This window comes from Olea europaea, unplaced genomic scaffold (genome assembly GCF_002742605.1).
Source record: "Olea europaea var. sylvestris unplaced genomic scaffold, O_europaea_v1 scaffold376, whole genome shotgun sequence".
NCBI lineage: Eukaryota > Viridiplantae > Streptophyta > Magnoliopsida > Lamiales > Oleaceae > Olea > Olea europaea.
Genome location: NW_019256967.1, coordinates 273,996 through 290,221, shown reverse-complemented (window position 1 = coordinate 290,221; position 16,226 = coordinate 273,996). Strand labels below are relative to the sequence as shown.

The window sequence follows — 16,226 nt, the reverse complement described above, 5'->3', positions numbered from 1 at the left end:
TTTCTAATATGATCGTTGTTTTCTGCATATACATGTTTTGAACTTGCTTCGACGTTTCACAATTGATGTAATTCAAGATTTAATACAACTAGAAAATTAAAAATGTACTTGGAGAAGATATATCGAGACTGGTCTTAACTCAACTCTAATCAGCACTCTATCACAACTAACGATCCTTGATTCGTAGAGAGTGGATTCAAGTCATGAAAACCAACTTGCTACTAAGAAGAAGTTTGAGGACCGATAATGCAATTTTCCTATAATTTATTTATACCACAAAGGAGTCGTTGAAAGCAAATGACAGAATGCGAGAGAACACGGGCATTATTGCCTTTTTAAAGCTCGTTACCATCGTCGCTCGCCTGTATATAAATACCCAGCTACAAATACTAGGGTATATAAAGCCCCAATTCTTCTCCCACTCGACTTCCAGCTTCAATTCCAAACGAATCTTAGAGCCCGTAACTCCTCTCTCTTGCTCTCTCTCTCTCTCTCTCACACACACACACACACACACCTATACATACAAACATCTCTCCGTTTATACATAATGAAGTAATTAATTTAGTGCATTTATCAAGTTCGTATCATGTACTTTTTAATTTGCTACTGGTTGTTCGACTGAAATTATCGTTCTATTTTCGAGTTGGTTTGAAGAACTTTGATTGTTAATTTTGTGTAGATCTTAATTTTTTTTCTTTGGTTGTGGCTTTTGGATAGATCGGCATAAAAATGGCGACGTTTGAGTTGTACAGGAGATCGACGATTGGCATGTGCCTGACGGAGACACTTGACGAGATGGTTTCAAGTGGTGTTCTTAGCCCTGAGCTTGCCATTCAAGTCCTTGTTCAATTTGACAAGGTCACAGCCTCTTATTTGATGAATGTGTGCCTGTTTGTCTGCTTGTTTGTGTATTTATATATGAAAACATACGGAGATTTATAAATGGATATGCTCCGAATACAAATACTTGATTTTGAGGTTTTTATGTCTTGCAGTCGATGACTGAAGCACTGGAAAACCGGGTGAAGAGCAAGGTTTCTATTAAGGTAAAGAAATATTATTTTGCAGAAAGAATATATATAAAGGTTTGCCTTTGCATGTTGTATAAATTCGTTGGAACATATTTTGAAGTTGGCCGTTTTATTTGAGAAGGAAGAAATATTAATTATCTTGTTGTCCTGCAGGAAAAAATAATTACTGAAATTAGATCATTGATTGAATTAATTTTTGATCTGATTACGAGAATGTTTATTTGAAGTTGCTCTGCTGTCCTTCTTTGCCAAACTGTTAGTATTTATTTTTAATGTATGTATACTAATCCGAAAAACATGCATCTTCATATCGTTATGGTTGGTAACATGTGGCCAACTGTGAAAGAATTACTAAGTTGTTCTTTCCATGACCCTTTTTGTCTTTGCAAGAAAAATTGAAAACCATGAGATTAAATAAACTTGAGTCACTATGCGTACATTTGATTTGTAGCATGCTAAAAACCATATTTATCTAATTCCATGATAGTAGCTTTTTGCAAGAAAAATTGAAAACCATGAAGTATGTAACCATATTTAGTTCTCATTTTGCAACGTCTGTTAGTATTTCTAGGAAGCTTGTCTGTTCCCAAATTGTTGCATTCATGCATAGGAACATACTAAACTTTCAAGAGCTTTTTTGTGTTCTACAAGACCAAGATGGGAAACAAGGCATATACTCTTTAAATATATGCATCTCCTAAGAGTACAATCATAATGATTTCTAAGTGAATTGGTAATGTATGGAGTACTTTATGAGAATAGGATGATCAAAAAGCTGAGACAAAGATTTACCATTTTGCAAAAAGAGCAGCATCTTTTTGGCTTACTAGTGGTAAGAAATACTTCTGAAAAGAAGTACGCTCATTTTTATGTCTGCTCTACGATAGAAAAATGAATTATCATCTGAGGTCACCAATTAGTTCCACGTATCAAATGTCCTTTAGCAACAAGTCACAAATTGAAATGCGAGTACTAGTGTGCTAGTGCCTCTCTAGTTCTTCAAAGTATGACAAAGTATCAGATATCCATTTAGCAATAATTCACAAATTGTATTGCGAGTACCAGTGTGCAAGTGCTCTCTTGTTCAGAATTCAAGGTATGACAGCATCTTGAATGATCTTCCAAATGCAATACTCAACTAATCTAGAATGTAATTTTATTAGAATTTCATGTAATTGCGTATGTAATCTATTTATGCATTATACACCAATTTTATAGAGTTAGGAACTTGCAGAATATTAAATAAGCTTGAGTAACATTATGAGATATGCCTCAAAGTAAGATACCTTATATATGAAGATGGGAAGGAATATGAGATAGCACTCTGATGGAAGCTGTAGGACCTCGGAGTACTTATGGTACATTAGTTTTTAGATCATCATCCTGCTAATTATCAGCTAATTAAACACTATTCGAAGTGCAGGAATTGGAATTTTGAGTGTGAATCTGTCCAAATTTTGTTAGAAGATGTTCACCCCCTACAGATGTCAGCAAATTCTGTCTATAGAAGTAGCACATTCTTTTCCTTTATTGAGTGCCCGTATCATTTCAGCATGTTAGTTGATGTGTGGTTTGTCAAAGCTGTGTTTTTATTCCTAGTTGAGCAACTTTTTTCATCCATTCCCATCTGAAACTGAAGACCATTATGTGCTTAAGTGTGAGATTATGATTATAAAGGTAATGGAAAGCTAAATCCATGAGTGCTGGTTCACAAAAATTGGTGAGGGAGGTGCATTAGGCTATGTTTTCTTTCCTAGTTGAGCAACTTTTTTCACCCATTCCCATCTGAAGCTGGAAACAGTTATGTGCTTGAGTGTGAGATTACAATTGTAAAGGTAATGGAAAGCTAAAGCCAGGAGTGTCGTTCACATAAATTGGCAAGGAAGGTGAATTCTGGAATTGTTGCAGAGTATGCCATAAAATTCTGAGAGGAGAAGAAAAATGCAAGATCTCACCTAGACTTCCCTTGAGACAGGTGCTTGTATTAGAAGGTTGCGCTATAGAACAGTCATTTTCTCCTCAAACGGACAGACAACATGTATGTTCTTCTTCTATGTTTGTTGTGACTTCGGATATTGGGGATGTGTAGAACTTGTTGAGCAACAAGCTATTTTTTCCTCCGATAAATTGTTTTAAGGCTTTAAACTTCAGGCCCAAATTTTAAATGCTGCTTTCATTTTTACTGATTTCATACTTAGAGACAGAGCTCACAACTGCCCAAAATTTTAAATGCTACATTCATAATAACTTTTATGTTTATTGGAGTCTTAAGACGAATATAGCTCATAACAGGACTGGAGATCATGAATGTCTTGAATCACATAAATCAAGCACTAAAATTTCATAAAAGAAAAAATATACTAGTATATCAAAGAAGGCTAATGTTTTGGAAAATAGAGCAAAAACCTTCAAATTCTACAGACTTTGATCATCTCACTTTCTTTCCCATTCATATGAATGTGCTATTATTTATTTAGGTTTCTATATCTTAAGTTCTGTCTCCAAAGCAATTAGTATTTGGAAAATTGATGATTTATCTCATACTCCTAGAATTCATAGATACAGCCCAGTACATGGGCCTTACAATTGACTTCTTCACTAAGAACACATGCAATTCTGGGGGACTTATGTCCAAGATGAAGGTGTGTGGTCAAGAGAATATGGCCTATACAAGCAAAAAATAGCTTCTAGTCTCTGATGTTAATACAATTCAATTCAGAAAACAATGAATAATGTCAATCCATCATCTTTAATTTTTATAATAGTTTTCATGGGTATGCGTTTGGGTTTTCTTTCTTTATCTTGTTTATCTCCTTGATTTTGTTAAACAGGATGTTCACATGAAACCATAAACAACTAAGTGTGTATAAATAATATAAACTTTGTCAAGAATTTTTTAATTTGACATTTTTCTCCTTTTGCTGCTTATTTAATATGAAAATATGGACATAAAATATACGTACCAATTTGTTTTAGTGGTTCGTACTTTCAACTTTGCTGCTTATTTAATATGAAAAGATGTCCATAAATTTTATGTACCAATTTGTTTTAGTGGTTCATACTTTCAACCATGTTTTGTTTACCTGAAATTTTGTCTTGTAGCATGGATAACCTTAGTGATGCTATTCAGATAAATTTAATTTTTGTTTGTACAATTTTTCCCCTTTCACCTTCTCCTTCCCTTTTAATAATTATTTCAATTGTCTAATTTGTTTTCGCTTCTGTTCTTTGGGTTAACAGTTTGATTAATTTTCAGATCCAGCATCTTTTTCAGTAATAACAATCAGCCTGCAACTTGTTGAGATCATTTCATGCCTGGTCAACTCTTTCTTGTTGTACTACATTTTGCTTCTTTTGCTAATATTTCTTTATGAAAAGTATTTGTGAGTCCTCTTTACACTTATTTCATATTGTTAATTACTTATTGATTCAAATGTACCAAACTATATCCTTAGAATCCTAATTTAAGCCACCTGAGGAACGGCTTTAGGACTATCTGCATGTGATGTTGGTGGAGCCGTCGTAGTTTTATTCAGCCTTGGTTATTGTTAGTTTTTTTTTTTCCCCCCCAATTTTAGCTCGCTATTTGATTGCACAGACTGTTGTTCTTTTCTTCAGCAGTTGTTCTGTGTATGTGAGAATATGGACTGGCATGTCATTTTTTTCTTCCTCCAAATATCTGTTGTCTCTTTTTTATGCTTTTCAGCCTTTTAGCCTGTCTGTCCTTTTGATGTTGCGGTAAACCGTAGTTACTGAACACAATCCTGTAATTATAAGTGCACCGTGTTTACTTCAGGGACATCTTCACACCTACAGATTCTGTGACAACGTTTGGACTTTCATCTTGCAAGATGTTCACTTGAAGAGCGAAGATTTCCAGGAGAACGTTGGTCACATGAAGATTGTGGCATGTGACTCGAAGCTGCTCACACAGTGAGAAAAACAAATGAAAGGGAGCACTTGCAAAGTTTGCGACGCCGAGGATTAGTCACTTTGTATGAACCAAACCTGTATAAGCATAATAAAGCAATGTCTTTCCATTGTGTACCAGTGGAATTAGATGAGTAAAAATCTGTAGGGAATCTTAGAGAAATTTGTGATGAGCTTTCTATCGAGATATGTAACTCGTATAATCAGTGGTCATTCGAATGTTAGCAGTATGTTTTGTATGTTGAACTAGATACGATTGGAAGAGGTTAATGGGGATGTGCTTGATAAAATTTGCTAGTTATGTCATATTACGGAAGTGTGCTTGGTGCTTTAATTGCAACATTATGAATTTATATAGAGAGTGTTTGAGAGTCATTTTTATGTAAAAATACATTTTGGAAATGTGTGGTTGAAAAATAAGAAAAAGTTTTTGATTTACGTGTAATATTATTTTAATGAAGAATGTATGGTTGAAAAGAAGAGACAAAAATGCATTTTAAAAAAATGGGAACCAAACAGGGCAATAGTTGCTCCTGGCCTTGTATTAAAGAGCCCTGCTACATGGATAGACTCCCAGCCAATAGGGGGGGGTGCACAACGAACAGGGCCAACGTGGTCCTGTCCGTTTATCTTTTTCCTGTATTAAAATGTATTGTCGGGACATATTTTCTTTTTCATCTCTTTCTCTTCTTTCACGACTTGTGACTATCACTAGTGGTACAAGGTTGAAGGTAAGGATTTAAAAACAAAAAAAAACAAAACAAAACAAAAAAAAGTATTTTGGAAGAGATTTATAAATCCAGGGTGCTAACTGCTATGAGTCTCACCTGTGTCAAAAGTTGCAATTTTTTAAAGAACTATGCCATATGTACAAAAAATGGTTGATGATACTTGGCAACAATTTGTCGAATAAAAAAATAAATAAATAAATAAAATAGACGGACAAATCACACGGTAGCATCGTCAAATTTTAATGAATTTCGAGTTCAAAAGTGTGAAGTCAAAATTATTTATGGCTCTGACAAAATAATAGGAATTTATAGAAATAAAATATCTCATTTTCAATTTTTTATTGTTACGAGAGTTTGTCGTTTTAATAAGAATTTAGAATCGAATTTTCTAATAATAAAAAATTAATTAGTCCATTTACAACTCTATTCACCAATTAGACACGTCTTTTATCATATTATACTTAGTGATAAAAAAATGTTTTTTTTATTTTTAGATTAAAATTATTTTTAATTTCTTGATATTTATTTGTTTGACTTTGTCTCTTTTTTTCAATTTTCAGATTGAACGGATTTTAATTTTTTGATACTTAATTGTTTGATTTTTTAGATTGATGAAATTAGTTATTAACATTATGAAGTGGTGAATTTTCAGTTATGTATAATTTCACTGAAATCTTCGAAAGTCATTAAAATTTATAATATATAATAAGCATATTCGGTAGTAATTATAAGAGTTGATTTTTTTATTGTTACAGAGAAAAGTAGGTCTCATCTGTGAGTGAAGAAATAAAAAATAACGACTAGAATAGTGACATAATGGTCAAAAAAATCAATTTTTTGAAGTTAAAAATTGCTACCAAAGGGGACATAAAGTCTTAAAGAATCTGTGGAATTCTATTTTAATTCATGAAACATACAAGAATACATAAATATTAAGAAATTCATTAAAAATCTAAGTTGAGAGTACCCTAAATGTTATATTACTGATTTTCATATTTTACTTTTTTAAGTCTCACTTCACCCAAGAAAAATTAGACATCGGCTGGTGACGGGTTCAGGAATCCATGTAAGCACAAATGTATTTAGGTTAACACGGGCGGTTGCCGGACGACCGTTCAAGTGGCTGCTAAATATAAGAAAAAAATTAGGTGGAGTCAACACAAGCGGCTGCAAAGATTTGTCGGGTGCTGACCTCGACATTTTAATTGGAATCAAAGTTTTCGAACTAAAATCGGATGTTTCGATCTAATTCCAAAAAAAATAAATTAGGAATCGTAACTTAAAATCGATTGGATCCAGGTCAATTCTTTGGTTCCTGAACCAGAATCGTGGATACCCTAATGAAACGATTTTTTATATTTTTTTTTATTCACTATTTATAGATTGGGTAAAAAAAATAAAATTACATAACCTAAATTGGATAGTAATTTGTCTAAATTCTAAACTCTAATACTAAAAAATAAAGAGTGGCTTTTACCTTTTAACATCTCACTTCACATCAAATTGTTGTATTTCAAAGGTTTAGTACATATCACTATTTGCGATTTGGGCTTTCTATGAATCTAACAGTTCAAGCTAGATTGTGGTGTAAGTTGATAAATCGAAGGGTTCATTCTTTGCAATTCAAGCTTTTTACATTTTCATTGTTTGCAAATTTATTATTTTTTCTTTTTTTTTTAACGTATAGTAATTGAACTTAATATATTCATAGCTCGTGTGTGATGTACATTTTTTGTTATCTTGAGTTCGTGATTTTCTTTTTAACAATAATTTTTTTTTCAAATAGTGCGAGTTCGATATGTGAGCTATAGCTTCTTTTGTACTACACATTTTATGTATCTAAATAGTATTTTTATGTGAGCTCGTTCAAGAGTATAAGAATTTAAGCATTGTCCATAATTAAATTATAAGTTCTAGCATGCCTCACTTGTGGATCGAATAAAATTTATTAAGAAAAATAATTTTTTCTCAAACTGTAATTTAATTTTTTTTTATATTTTAATTTTCTCCTCTTATCGTTGTTTTAGTCTCCACTATTTTTCTTTTAAAATATTTCTTAACTGAGTTTTCTCCCTCACACAAATATTGTGGAGTAGTAAGTATATGTATTGAAATGGTCTATATGTAAATATTTTTTAAATGTATATAAAAAATGTTTTGAATAAAATCAAATCCAAATTGGAACCGACAGTTTAGGTTTAGTTCCAATGATTACAAGAACTCGAATGGTTTCATTGATGAAGTACTGAAAAGTACAATGAATGGTTCTAGGCATTGAAATACTCAAATTGACCCATCTAAGCCTAGATCTAATTTTTATTTAGATGATAGAAATTCATTAAAATCTAAATTAAAACTACCTTAATGTTATGATCCTATTTGATAGGGATTAAAATAAGAATTTTAATAAATTTTAATATAGGTTGATAAAATAGGTTGTTGAAAAGTTATAAGACTCGTATAATATATGGTTAAAATTTGATAGGTGAACTTGACTTAGATTAAAATTTAGATTTTAATTATACCAAACATATAGACATATTGATTTTCATATTTTACTCTTTTAAGTCTCATTTCACTCGAGAAAAACTTACTATTTATCTAAATGATAGTTTCAAGTGCATTAATCGTTATACCCCTGTTTGATCCCCATTTTTAGGGTAAAAAGTATTATGAAATAATGATTTTTTAGAGAATGTGTAGTTAAAAATAAGGAAAAAAATTTTAAAATATGTGTATAATTTTTTTATGGAAGAATGCATGGTTGAAAATAAGATTTGAAAAAAATGCATTCTTGAAAAAATGGGGTTCAAACAAGGACTATATATTTTACTAAAACATTAGGAGAGTGAATACATTAATCTAACTACAAATTTATAGTAGTTTTATCAAGGCCTATAAACAGCCCACACATTTCGAAAATAGCAATCCATCATTTTTATATAACTAACCTTTGATAAGTGTATATAACTAGCCTTTGATAAGTGGCACCGGCATTTTTCAATCCGAAAGGCATCACTTTGTAGCAATAGAGCCCCCTATCCGTAATAAAGGAAGTGTTCTCCTCATCAGATGGGTTCATGGGAATCTGATTATATCCCGAATATGCATCCATAAAACTCTGCAATTCATGACCCACAGTGGCATATACGAGTGGAACGATTCTTAGAAGGGGGAAATTGTCCTTTGGGCATGCTTGGTTGAAGTCGGAGAAATCTATACAGACCCGACACTTGCCATTAGGTTTCTTTACTAAGACTGGATTTGATATCCACCTTGGGTAGATTGCCTCCTGATAAACCCATTATTCTCTAGCTTTCGCACCTCCTTCTTCAAGGGTTCGTATCTCTGGGGGTTCAAGGCCCTCTTTTTTGTCGGTGGGGGTAAATTTTGGATCAATGTTAAGGTGGTGGCAGCTAACCTTGAGATCGATGCCCACAATGTCTCCGTGCTTTTATGCAAATACATCCAAGTTGCCAAGGAGGAAGTCCTTGACCTTCCGCTTATCTTCTGGCTGCAGTTCTTTTCTCACCAGTAATGTTTTTGAGAGATCCTATGGATCCATAGGAAAAGGGTCCAATTCCTCGACTGAGGTGGCCTGTGAGTCCGATTCTGTGATTCTGGGGTCTAAGATTATCTCCATTACCCCTTTTCCATGGGTGACTCCCTCTGATAAGGTATTTATCATTTCGACTCCCTCTGATATTTTAGGGCTCAGATTTTCTTAATGAGCTGAGGTAATACTTTCTTAAGCCCATTTGATCGCCTCGAATCGTTGCAATGCCTTGTTCAGAGGAAAACTTCATACACAAATGGTGGATAGATGTGACAAACCAAAGTTCCTTAATATGGTCCCTCTGATCTCGGCGTGCATTCCGTCTATTATTATACTGGCCCGTTGGTTCTTGATGATAAGGCCTCGACATGTAGTCATTAGTGCTATGGCTGTGAGTTCAGTGATAAGAGCAATGTGGCCTATTTCTAGGCTCATTGCACCTTCCTCTTCTTCTCCCCCTGGGTTGGTTCGACTATGCTCACATGTCAAGTCTGACTTCTTCATAAGCCAAAGATGTATTGCATTCAAAGTAGCAGTGGCTAAAGCTTAACTAGAAGTGAAGGTGACTGTGTGTCCAGCTTGGGTCCACTACTGGCTTACCAAATGTAACACGGGTCCTCTCCTCTGTCTTTATGGGGATGGAAGACCCAATGAAGTCCGATTATGATGGTCGATCAATTCTTCATTGACTATCTCGCTTCTCATCATTTCCTCGAAGGCATCATAAGTGGTAGGATTTTGATTCCGTACCTCTCTAAAAAAGTGTGTTCATGTTTTAGCCTCCTCTTAATGCTGATAGAGCTTCCCTATCGATTACCTATTCACAATAGGTCATTTCATCTGTGAACCTAGCCAAATAGCTCTTCAAAGTTTTGTCTGCCTATTGTCTTATGTCCTGTAACCTTTGGATAGGGCCCTCTTCCTCTTTACTTGAAACGTACTAATTCAAGAAGGTCTTTTTGAGATCAGGCCAGCTTCTAATACTACCAGTTGGTATGCGGCTATACCAAATTTCAACGACTCCTGATAAAGTCAGGTGAAAGGCACTGCATTTTAATGCTGGCGAGGCTCCCCTGAGAGACATGTAAGTCTTGTAGTTGTTAAGATGTTTCACTAGGTCTCATTTCCCTTCGTATTTTGGGACCACGAAGTGGCTCGAGCAAGTGCATTCCTTAACTCCTGTGAAAATGGAAGATTTTCATCTTCATCATCCTCTTCAAAAGATCTGCATGGACCATCAGATTATCTTCTTGAGCCTGATACTGTGGTAGTTGGGATGTTCTAGCCTGGTTTCACAGATTCGCTACATCCCTTCTTTCTCGCCTTTTTCTAGGTGGTCGAACCTCTCGAAGCTCTTGCTCTTGGTCATATTCTTGCTGCCTTGGAGTGGGTTATGGTTGTTGGGACCTATTTCTATGCTATGAAGATCCGATCCGGTCAAAAACACTGACAGACCTCTGTTATTCCGGTTCTTGTGCATATTTCGGTGCAAGTTTCGCGCCTCCTGTGGTAGGTTACCTCCAGATCTAGTTGGGGCATAGCTTGAGGATACATCCATGCATACTTTCCTCTCAATTGGGCTTGATTTCCTTGTTTCCTCATGTTGATAGGCCCCTGTGTCATCCTTCTGATGAAATGTTTCGTATTGAAGAACTTGATATCTTGCTTGCCCATGAGTCAGCATAAGTAATTGTTGCATAATAGTGTTTTGTTGGGCTATTTTTCTCATGTTTTCTGTCATTTCCTCCACCTCCCTCGCCAAACGCGCAGTAGTACTATCTTGTTAATACCTGTAGTGGGGTCAACTGATGGTGACATTTGTTCGATGGACTTCTTCTTCAGAAGCCTCCTGTTGATGGCATCTACTTTGGGAGCCATAATGACTGGAACTCATGGTGTATTGCTGATCCTTGTGTTAACAAATTCCAAAATTTAATTCCTTGATGTTTATTCCATTCTTTTCATTCAAGAAATTGAGCCTTTCTTCAAGGCCTAGCTGTTGCACGATTCCTCTTGATATGGCCTTCACCGGTAGGATATTCATGGTTGTAGTGTGTAGTTTCTCACAAACAGCGTCAATCTGTTGACATCGAAAAATGCACCTCTGACATTTCAACAGATCTCAAGGCCTCTCACGTCTTCGCAAGTTTTATTTCAGCACACTAGGACAAATCATTAGTCACACATGGCTTATCTGGTGGGGGTGAACTAGGCCGTGTGCACTACGACGTTCAAGTCAGCTTTGGAAGAACAAATATATCTGTGTGGTAGAGCTTTGAACGTAACCCTCCAAAGTAAAGGGGTTCGACTTTGGGAAAAATGTAGAGAATAAAGAGAGTAAGGTTATAATATGGAAGTCTAAACTTGCATTACCTTGAAATGATACCAAGTGTGAGCTTTTATGGTCAGGAAAATGAGTAAGGACCGTCGGATGAAGATGTGTGGCCTCATCTATACGATTGGAACTTCCCACAGTGGGCATCAATCAGTCACGAGACATAAATGCTAATACCACTTTGTCATCCATAAATCCTAGCGTATGACAATAGACTTAACTAGACAAGTTGGCTGTAGCGACGGTGGTAGGGAGTTGTCACATAAATCACGTCAATAGATTCAAATACAAAATTTCTTACCAGGTTTTTTCCTCAGCTTCGCCTCTACTCACTGAGGCTCTTGCATGAGGGTTCTAACACGTGGGTTCGACCATATAAAGGGGTAGATCCAGCACCTTGCGAGCCCCAGTAACCACACGTGCTGGATATGTTAGAAGCAATTTATTTATTTTTATAATAGATAAATTTTAGCTTATATAATTGGTAATGCATTTTATCTTCGTTGGTTATAGTTTGCATTTATACATTAAAAGTTATGGGTTCGAGTCCTTCCCCTATAATTCATTGTGCAACATTTTTATATCTACAATATTTACCAAAATTAATTTCATAAGAAAGGGATTCGAATCTGTGACCTCTAGTTAAGATTATTAAACGTCTAACCATCATGACAATGGTCGAAATTTGATACCAAGTTTAACAAAATAATATATGTTAAGACTCCTGGTGAGTCAGTGACTATTATTATTATTATTTTTTTTTTTTTTTGTTAGTTTTTGTGGTTGTAAATATTTTATGCTTTAATAATTTATAAGATAAGACTTATGATTAATGAGTTTTAATTTATGTGTTATTTGAGAATATGTCAACTATGAATTGTAATATTAAAAATTAATTTGAGTATTGTGAAATATGAATATTTGATTTTTGAAAATGAGAAATTGGGGAATTTATAATTTGTGATGAACGTTGAGAATTGGAAATTGAAACTTTAATTATATTTTTAAATTAAATTTAATTACATTTAATCTTTGATTAACTTTCAATTCTCAATTGATTATGGAATGATTTTTTTAACGAATCCTAATCTAGTTTTTGTAGTTGTATATCTAATTCTTTAACTACTTTTAGTCAAGCAAACGATTTGTTAAGCATTGATAACATAAAGGAGTCTCATGTATCATGTAATTTATATCATTTCAGATTGTATTTACATATATATCGAATCAACAATTGGAAGAGTTGACATTGCCAAGATTGCTATAGAGGAGGCTGTTAAAGATGTGAATTCTCATTCGAGTGTCCTTGGAACTAAATTTAAGGTGAAAATCCATAATTTCAATTGCAATTGATTTCTTGAAATGGTCGGAGGTGAAAGTCATCTAGAATTATTTAATTTGGCTACTGTGAAAATTTAGTGAGAGAAGAAAACTGAACATGACAAATAATATAATGAAGAAAATATACTTTGAATTGATTCTAATGCACTGATGTAAAAGGCCAAATCTTCTCAAATATGTATAGAAGATGAAAGGGTGTGTCTTTTAGTGTTTGTATCTGTTTAGAAAGAATGCATCTGATCATAAATGACTCACCATTACATTTATGTCTTTTTTTAGAGACGAAAGAAAAAATAAACAAAGAAAGATATTTTTAAGTTTCACAAAATTTCTTAATTTGTCTTTCACCATCAAGAATTTTTCTCTAATTTTGACACTAGGATATAATTGAAAAGAGTACGAAAATCTATATGTTGAATTATATTTCTTTTTTTTTTTTAACCATTTGCGTCAAGACTCAAAAGAGACTCTAGATTGATGTCAACGTAATACATCGTACATTCTTCATTGAATATATGTTTTTGAGACATTTAAAGAAGTTAGGTTACAATTATTGATACTATGCAGAATTTCGTTGAGAATGGTAAATGCATGAACAAATTGGACACATATCTTTCCTTGATAAAATTCTGAGTGAAAAAAGGAAAAAGAAAAAGAAAAAAAAAAGGAATTTGATTGATGAATCAGTCCGCAGGCAAATCTGCACTCTCACTAGCATTCGCTGCATGCAAAATTGATATACAAGTATAGATGGATGACAAAATTGAAATTCAATGAAAGTTGAAGGATGAAATTGAAGTTAAAATATAGTTGGATGACCAAATTTGTGTTTCCTAAAAGTTGGACGATGAAGTTGAAGTTAATAAAAAAGTTAAATGACCAAATAAAAATTTAATAAAAGTTTGAGGATGAAATTGAATTTAAATTATAGTTGGATGGCCAAATTCAAAATTCCAAATAGTTAAAGCACGAAATTGAAGTTGAATTTTAGTCGGTTGATCAAATTAGAATTTCCTAAAAATTGAAAGACGAAATTGAGTTTAAAGTATGTGGATGCCCAAATTCGAATTTTAAAATAGTTGTAGGATGAAATTGATATTTAAATTTCGAAATAGAAGTAGGATGAAATTGATATTTAAGTATTAAGGATGATCAAATTCGAGTTTAATAAATTTTAAGGATAAAATAGTTGAATGATGAAATTGATGATTAAAATTAGTTGGATGACCAAGTTCATATTTCTTAAATGTTGGAGGGTGAAATTGAAGTTAAGAAATAGCTGGATGACAAAATTCGAATTTAGTAAAAGTTCAAGCTTGAAATTGAATTTAAATTATATTTGGATGACCGAATTATATAAAAATAGTTGGACGATCATACTGAACTTTTCGAAAAGTTGAAGGATGAAATTGCTGTTATAAAATAATTCTATGACCAAATTGATTTTACGAAAAGTTGAAGGATGAAATTGCTGTTATAGACAAGCTAGATGACCAGATTGATCTCTTTGAAAAGTTGAAGGATGAAATTGCTTTTATATGAAAGTTGGAAGGTCGAATTGAAGTTTTAGGAAATTTAAAGGACGAAATTGCTATTATATAAAGGTTGGATGCCCATATTGAACTTTCCGAAAAGTTAAAGAATGAAATTGCTGTTTAAAAAGACTTCGATGACCAAATTGATTTTTCCAGAAAGCTGATGAAATTGCTGTTATTGAAAGGTTGGATGATCAAATTGAACTTTTTGGAAATGTGAAGGATGAAATTGCTGTTCAACAAAAGTTGGATCACCAAATTGAACTTTCCGAAAAGTTCAAGGCTGAAATTGCTGTTATAGTGAAAGTTGGATGAACCAAATTGAACTTTTCGAAAAGTTGAAGTATAAAATTGCATTTATTGAAAATGTGGATGACCAAATTAAATTTTTCTGAAAGTTGAAGGATGAAATTGCTGTTATAGAAACGTTGGTTAACCAAATTGAGCTTTTTGAAAAGTTGATGGTTGAAATTGCTATTCTTCAAAAGTTTGATCACCAAATTGAACTTTTCGAAATGTTCAAGGCTGAAATTGCTGTTATATGAAAGTTGGATGACCAAATTGAACTCTTCGGGATGTTGAAGGATGAAATTGCTTTTCAAGAATAATTAGATGACCAAATTGAACTCTTCGGGATGTTGAAGGATGAAATTGCTTTTCAAGAATAATTAGATGATCAAATTGAACTTCTTTTAAAGATGAAGGATGAAATTACTGTTATACAAAAGTTGGGTGACTAATTTGAACTTTTCTCAAAGATGAGAGATGAAGTTGCTGTAACTTAAAAGTTTGATTTCAAATTGAACTTTTCGGAAAGTTGAAGGACGAAATTGCTCTTATTGAAAAGATGGATGACCATATGTTGTTTAGGGTTTTGAGGTGGTTTAGGGTTTTGTTCAACTATACAATATTTCAATTTGGTAATCCTTCTATTTATGAAAAGCAATTTCATCCTTTGACTTTACAGAATGTCAATTTGGTCATCCAGCTTTAATTGAAAAGTAATTTCATGCTTCAAGTTTTTCGAAAGTTCAATTATCCAACTATTTTTAAAAATTATTTCGTCCTTCTATTTACAAATGTTCAATTTGGTAATTCAATTATTATTTAACAGTAATTCCATCCTTTAACTATAATTGAAAAGCAATTTGATCCTTTAACTTTTTCAAAATCTGAATTTGTTCATCCAAATAGTTCAAAAGCAATTTCATCCTTCAACTTATGAAAAGTTTGAATTTGGTCGCCAGCAATTTATCCTTCATTATTAACTTTAATTTAGTCATCCAACTATAGCCTAAAGTGTTATTTTATCCCTCAACTATTTAATAACTTCAATATGACCAACTATTATTTAAAATCAATTTCGTCCATAAACATTTGATGCAATTTCATCCTTCAATTTTTTTTCAAACTTTAATTTGGTCATCAGACTATATTTTTAAGTGCAATTTTATCCTTTAACTATTTATTAACTTCAATTTGGTCATCCGTCTATTATTTTAAAGTAATTTGATACTTCAACATTTTCAAAAGTTCAATTTGGCAATCTAACAATTGTTTAAATGCAATTTCATCCTTCAACATTTTCAAAGTTTCAATTTGGCAATCATTTAATGCAATTTCATAATTTCAGTCTTCATTGTTTTTAAAAGTTCGATTTGGCAATTCAAACTATACATTTAATGAAATTTCATCCTTCAACTATTAACTAACTTTAATTTTGTCATCTAGCTATAATTTAACTTCAATTTCATCCTTCAACTT

General features: G+C 33.1%; 1 protein-coding gene across 2 annotated transcripts; it reads left to right on the top strand.

Moving 5' to 3' along the window:
• Positions 1-334: 334 nt before the first annotated feature.
• Positions 335-5,275, top strand: LOC111386879 (transcription initiation factor IIA subunit 2). Of its 2 annotated transcripts, none has more exons than XM_023011364.1 (4): positions 335-461; positions 721-861; positions 999-1,049; positions 4,831-5,275. In XM_023011364.1, the coding sequence occupies exons 2-4, from the start codon at positions 733-735 to the stop codon at positions 4,969-4,971; spliced, it is 321 nt and encodes a 106-aa protein (XP_022867132.1). In that variant the 5' UTR covers positions 335-461; positions 721-732; the 3' UTR covers positions 4,972-5,275. The 2 variants fall into 2 exon arrangements, with proteins under 2 accessions (XP_022867132.1, XP_022867133.1); XM_023011365.1 differs by lacking the exon at positions 335-461 and adding an exon at positions 494-555.
• Positions 5,276-16,226: the final 10,951 nt, after the last annotated feature.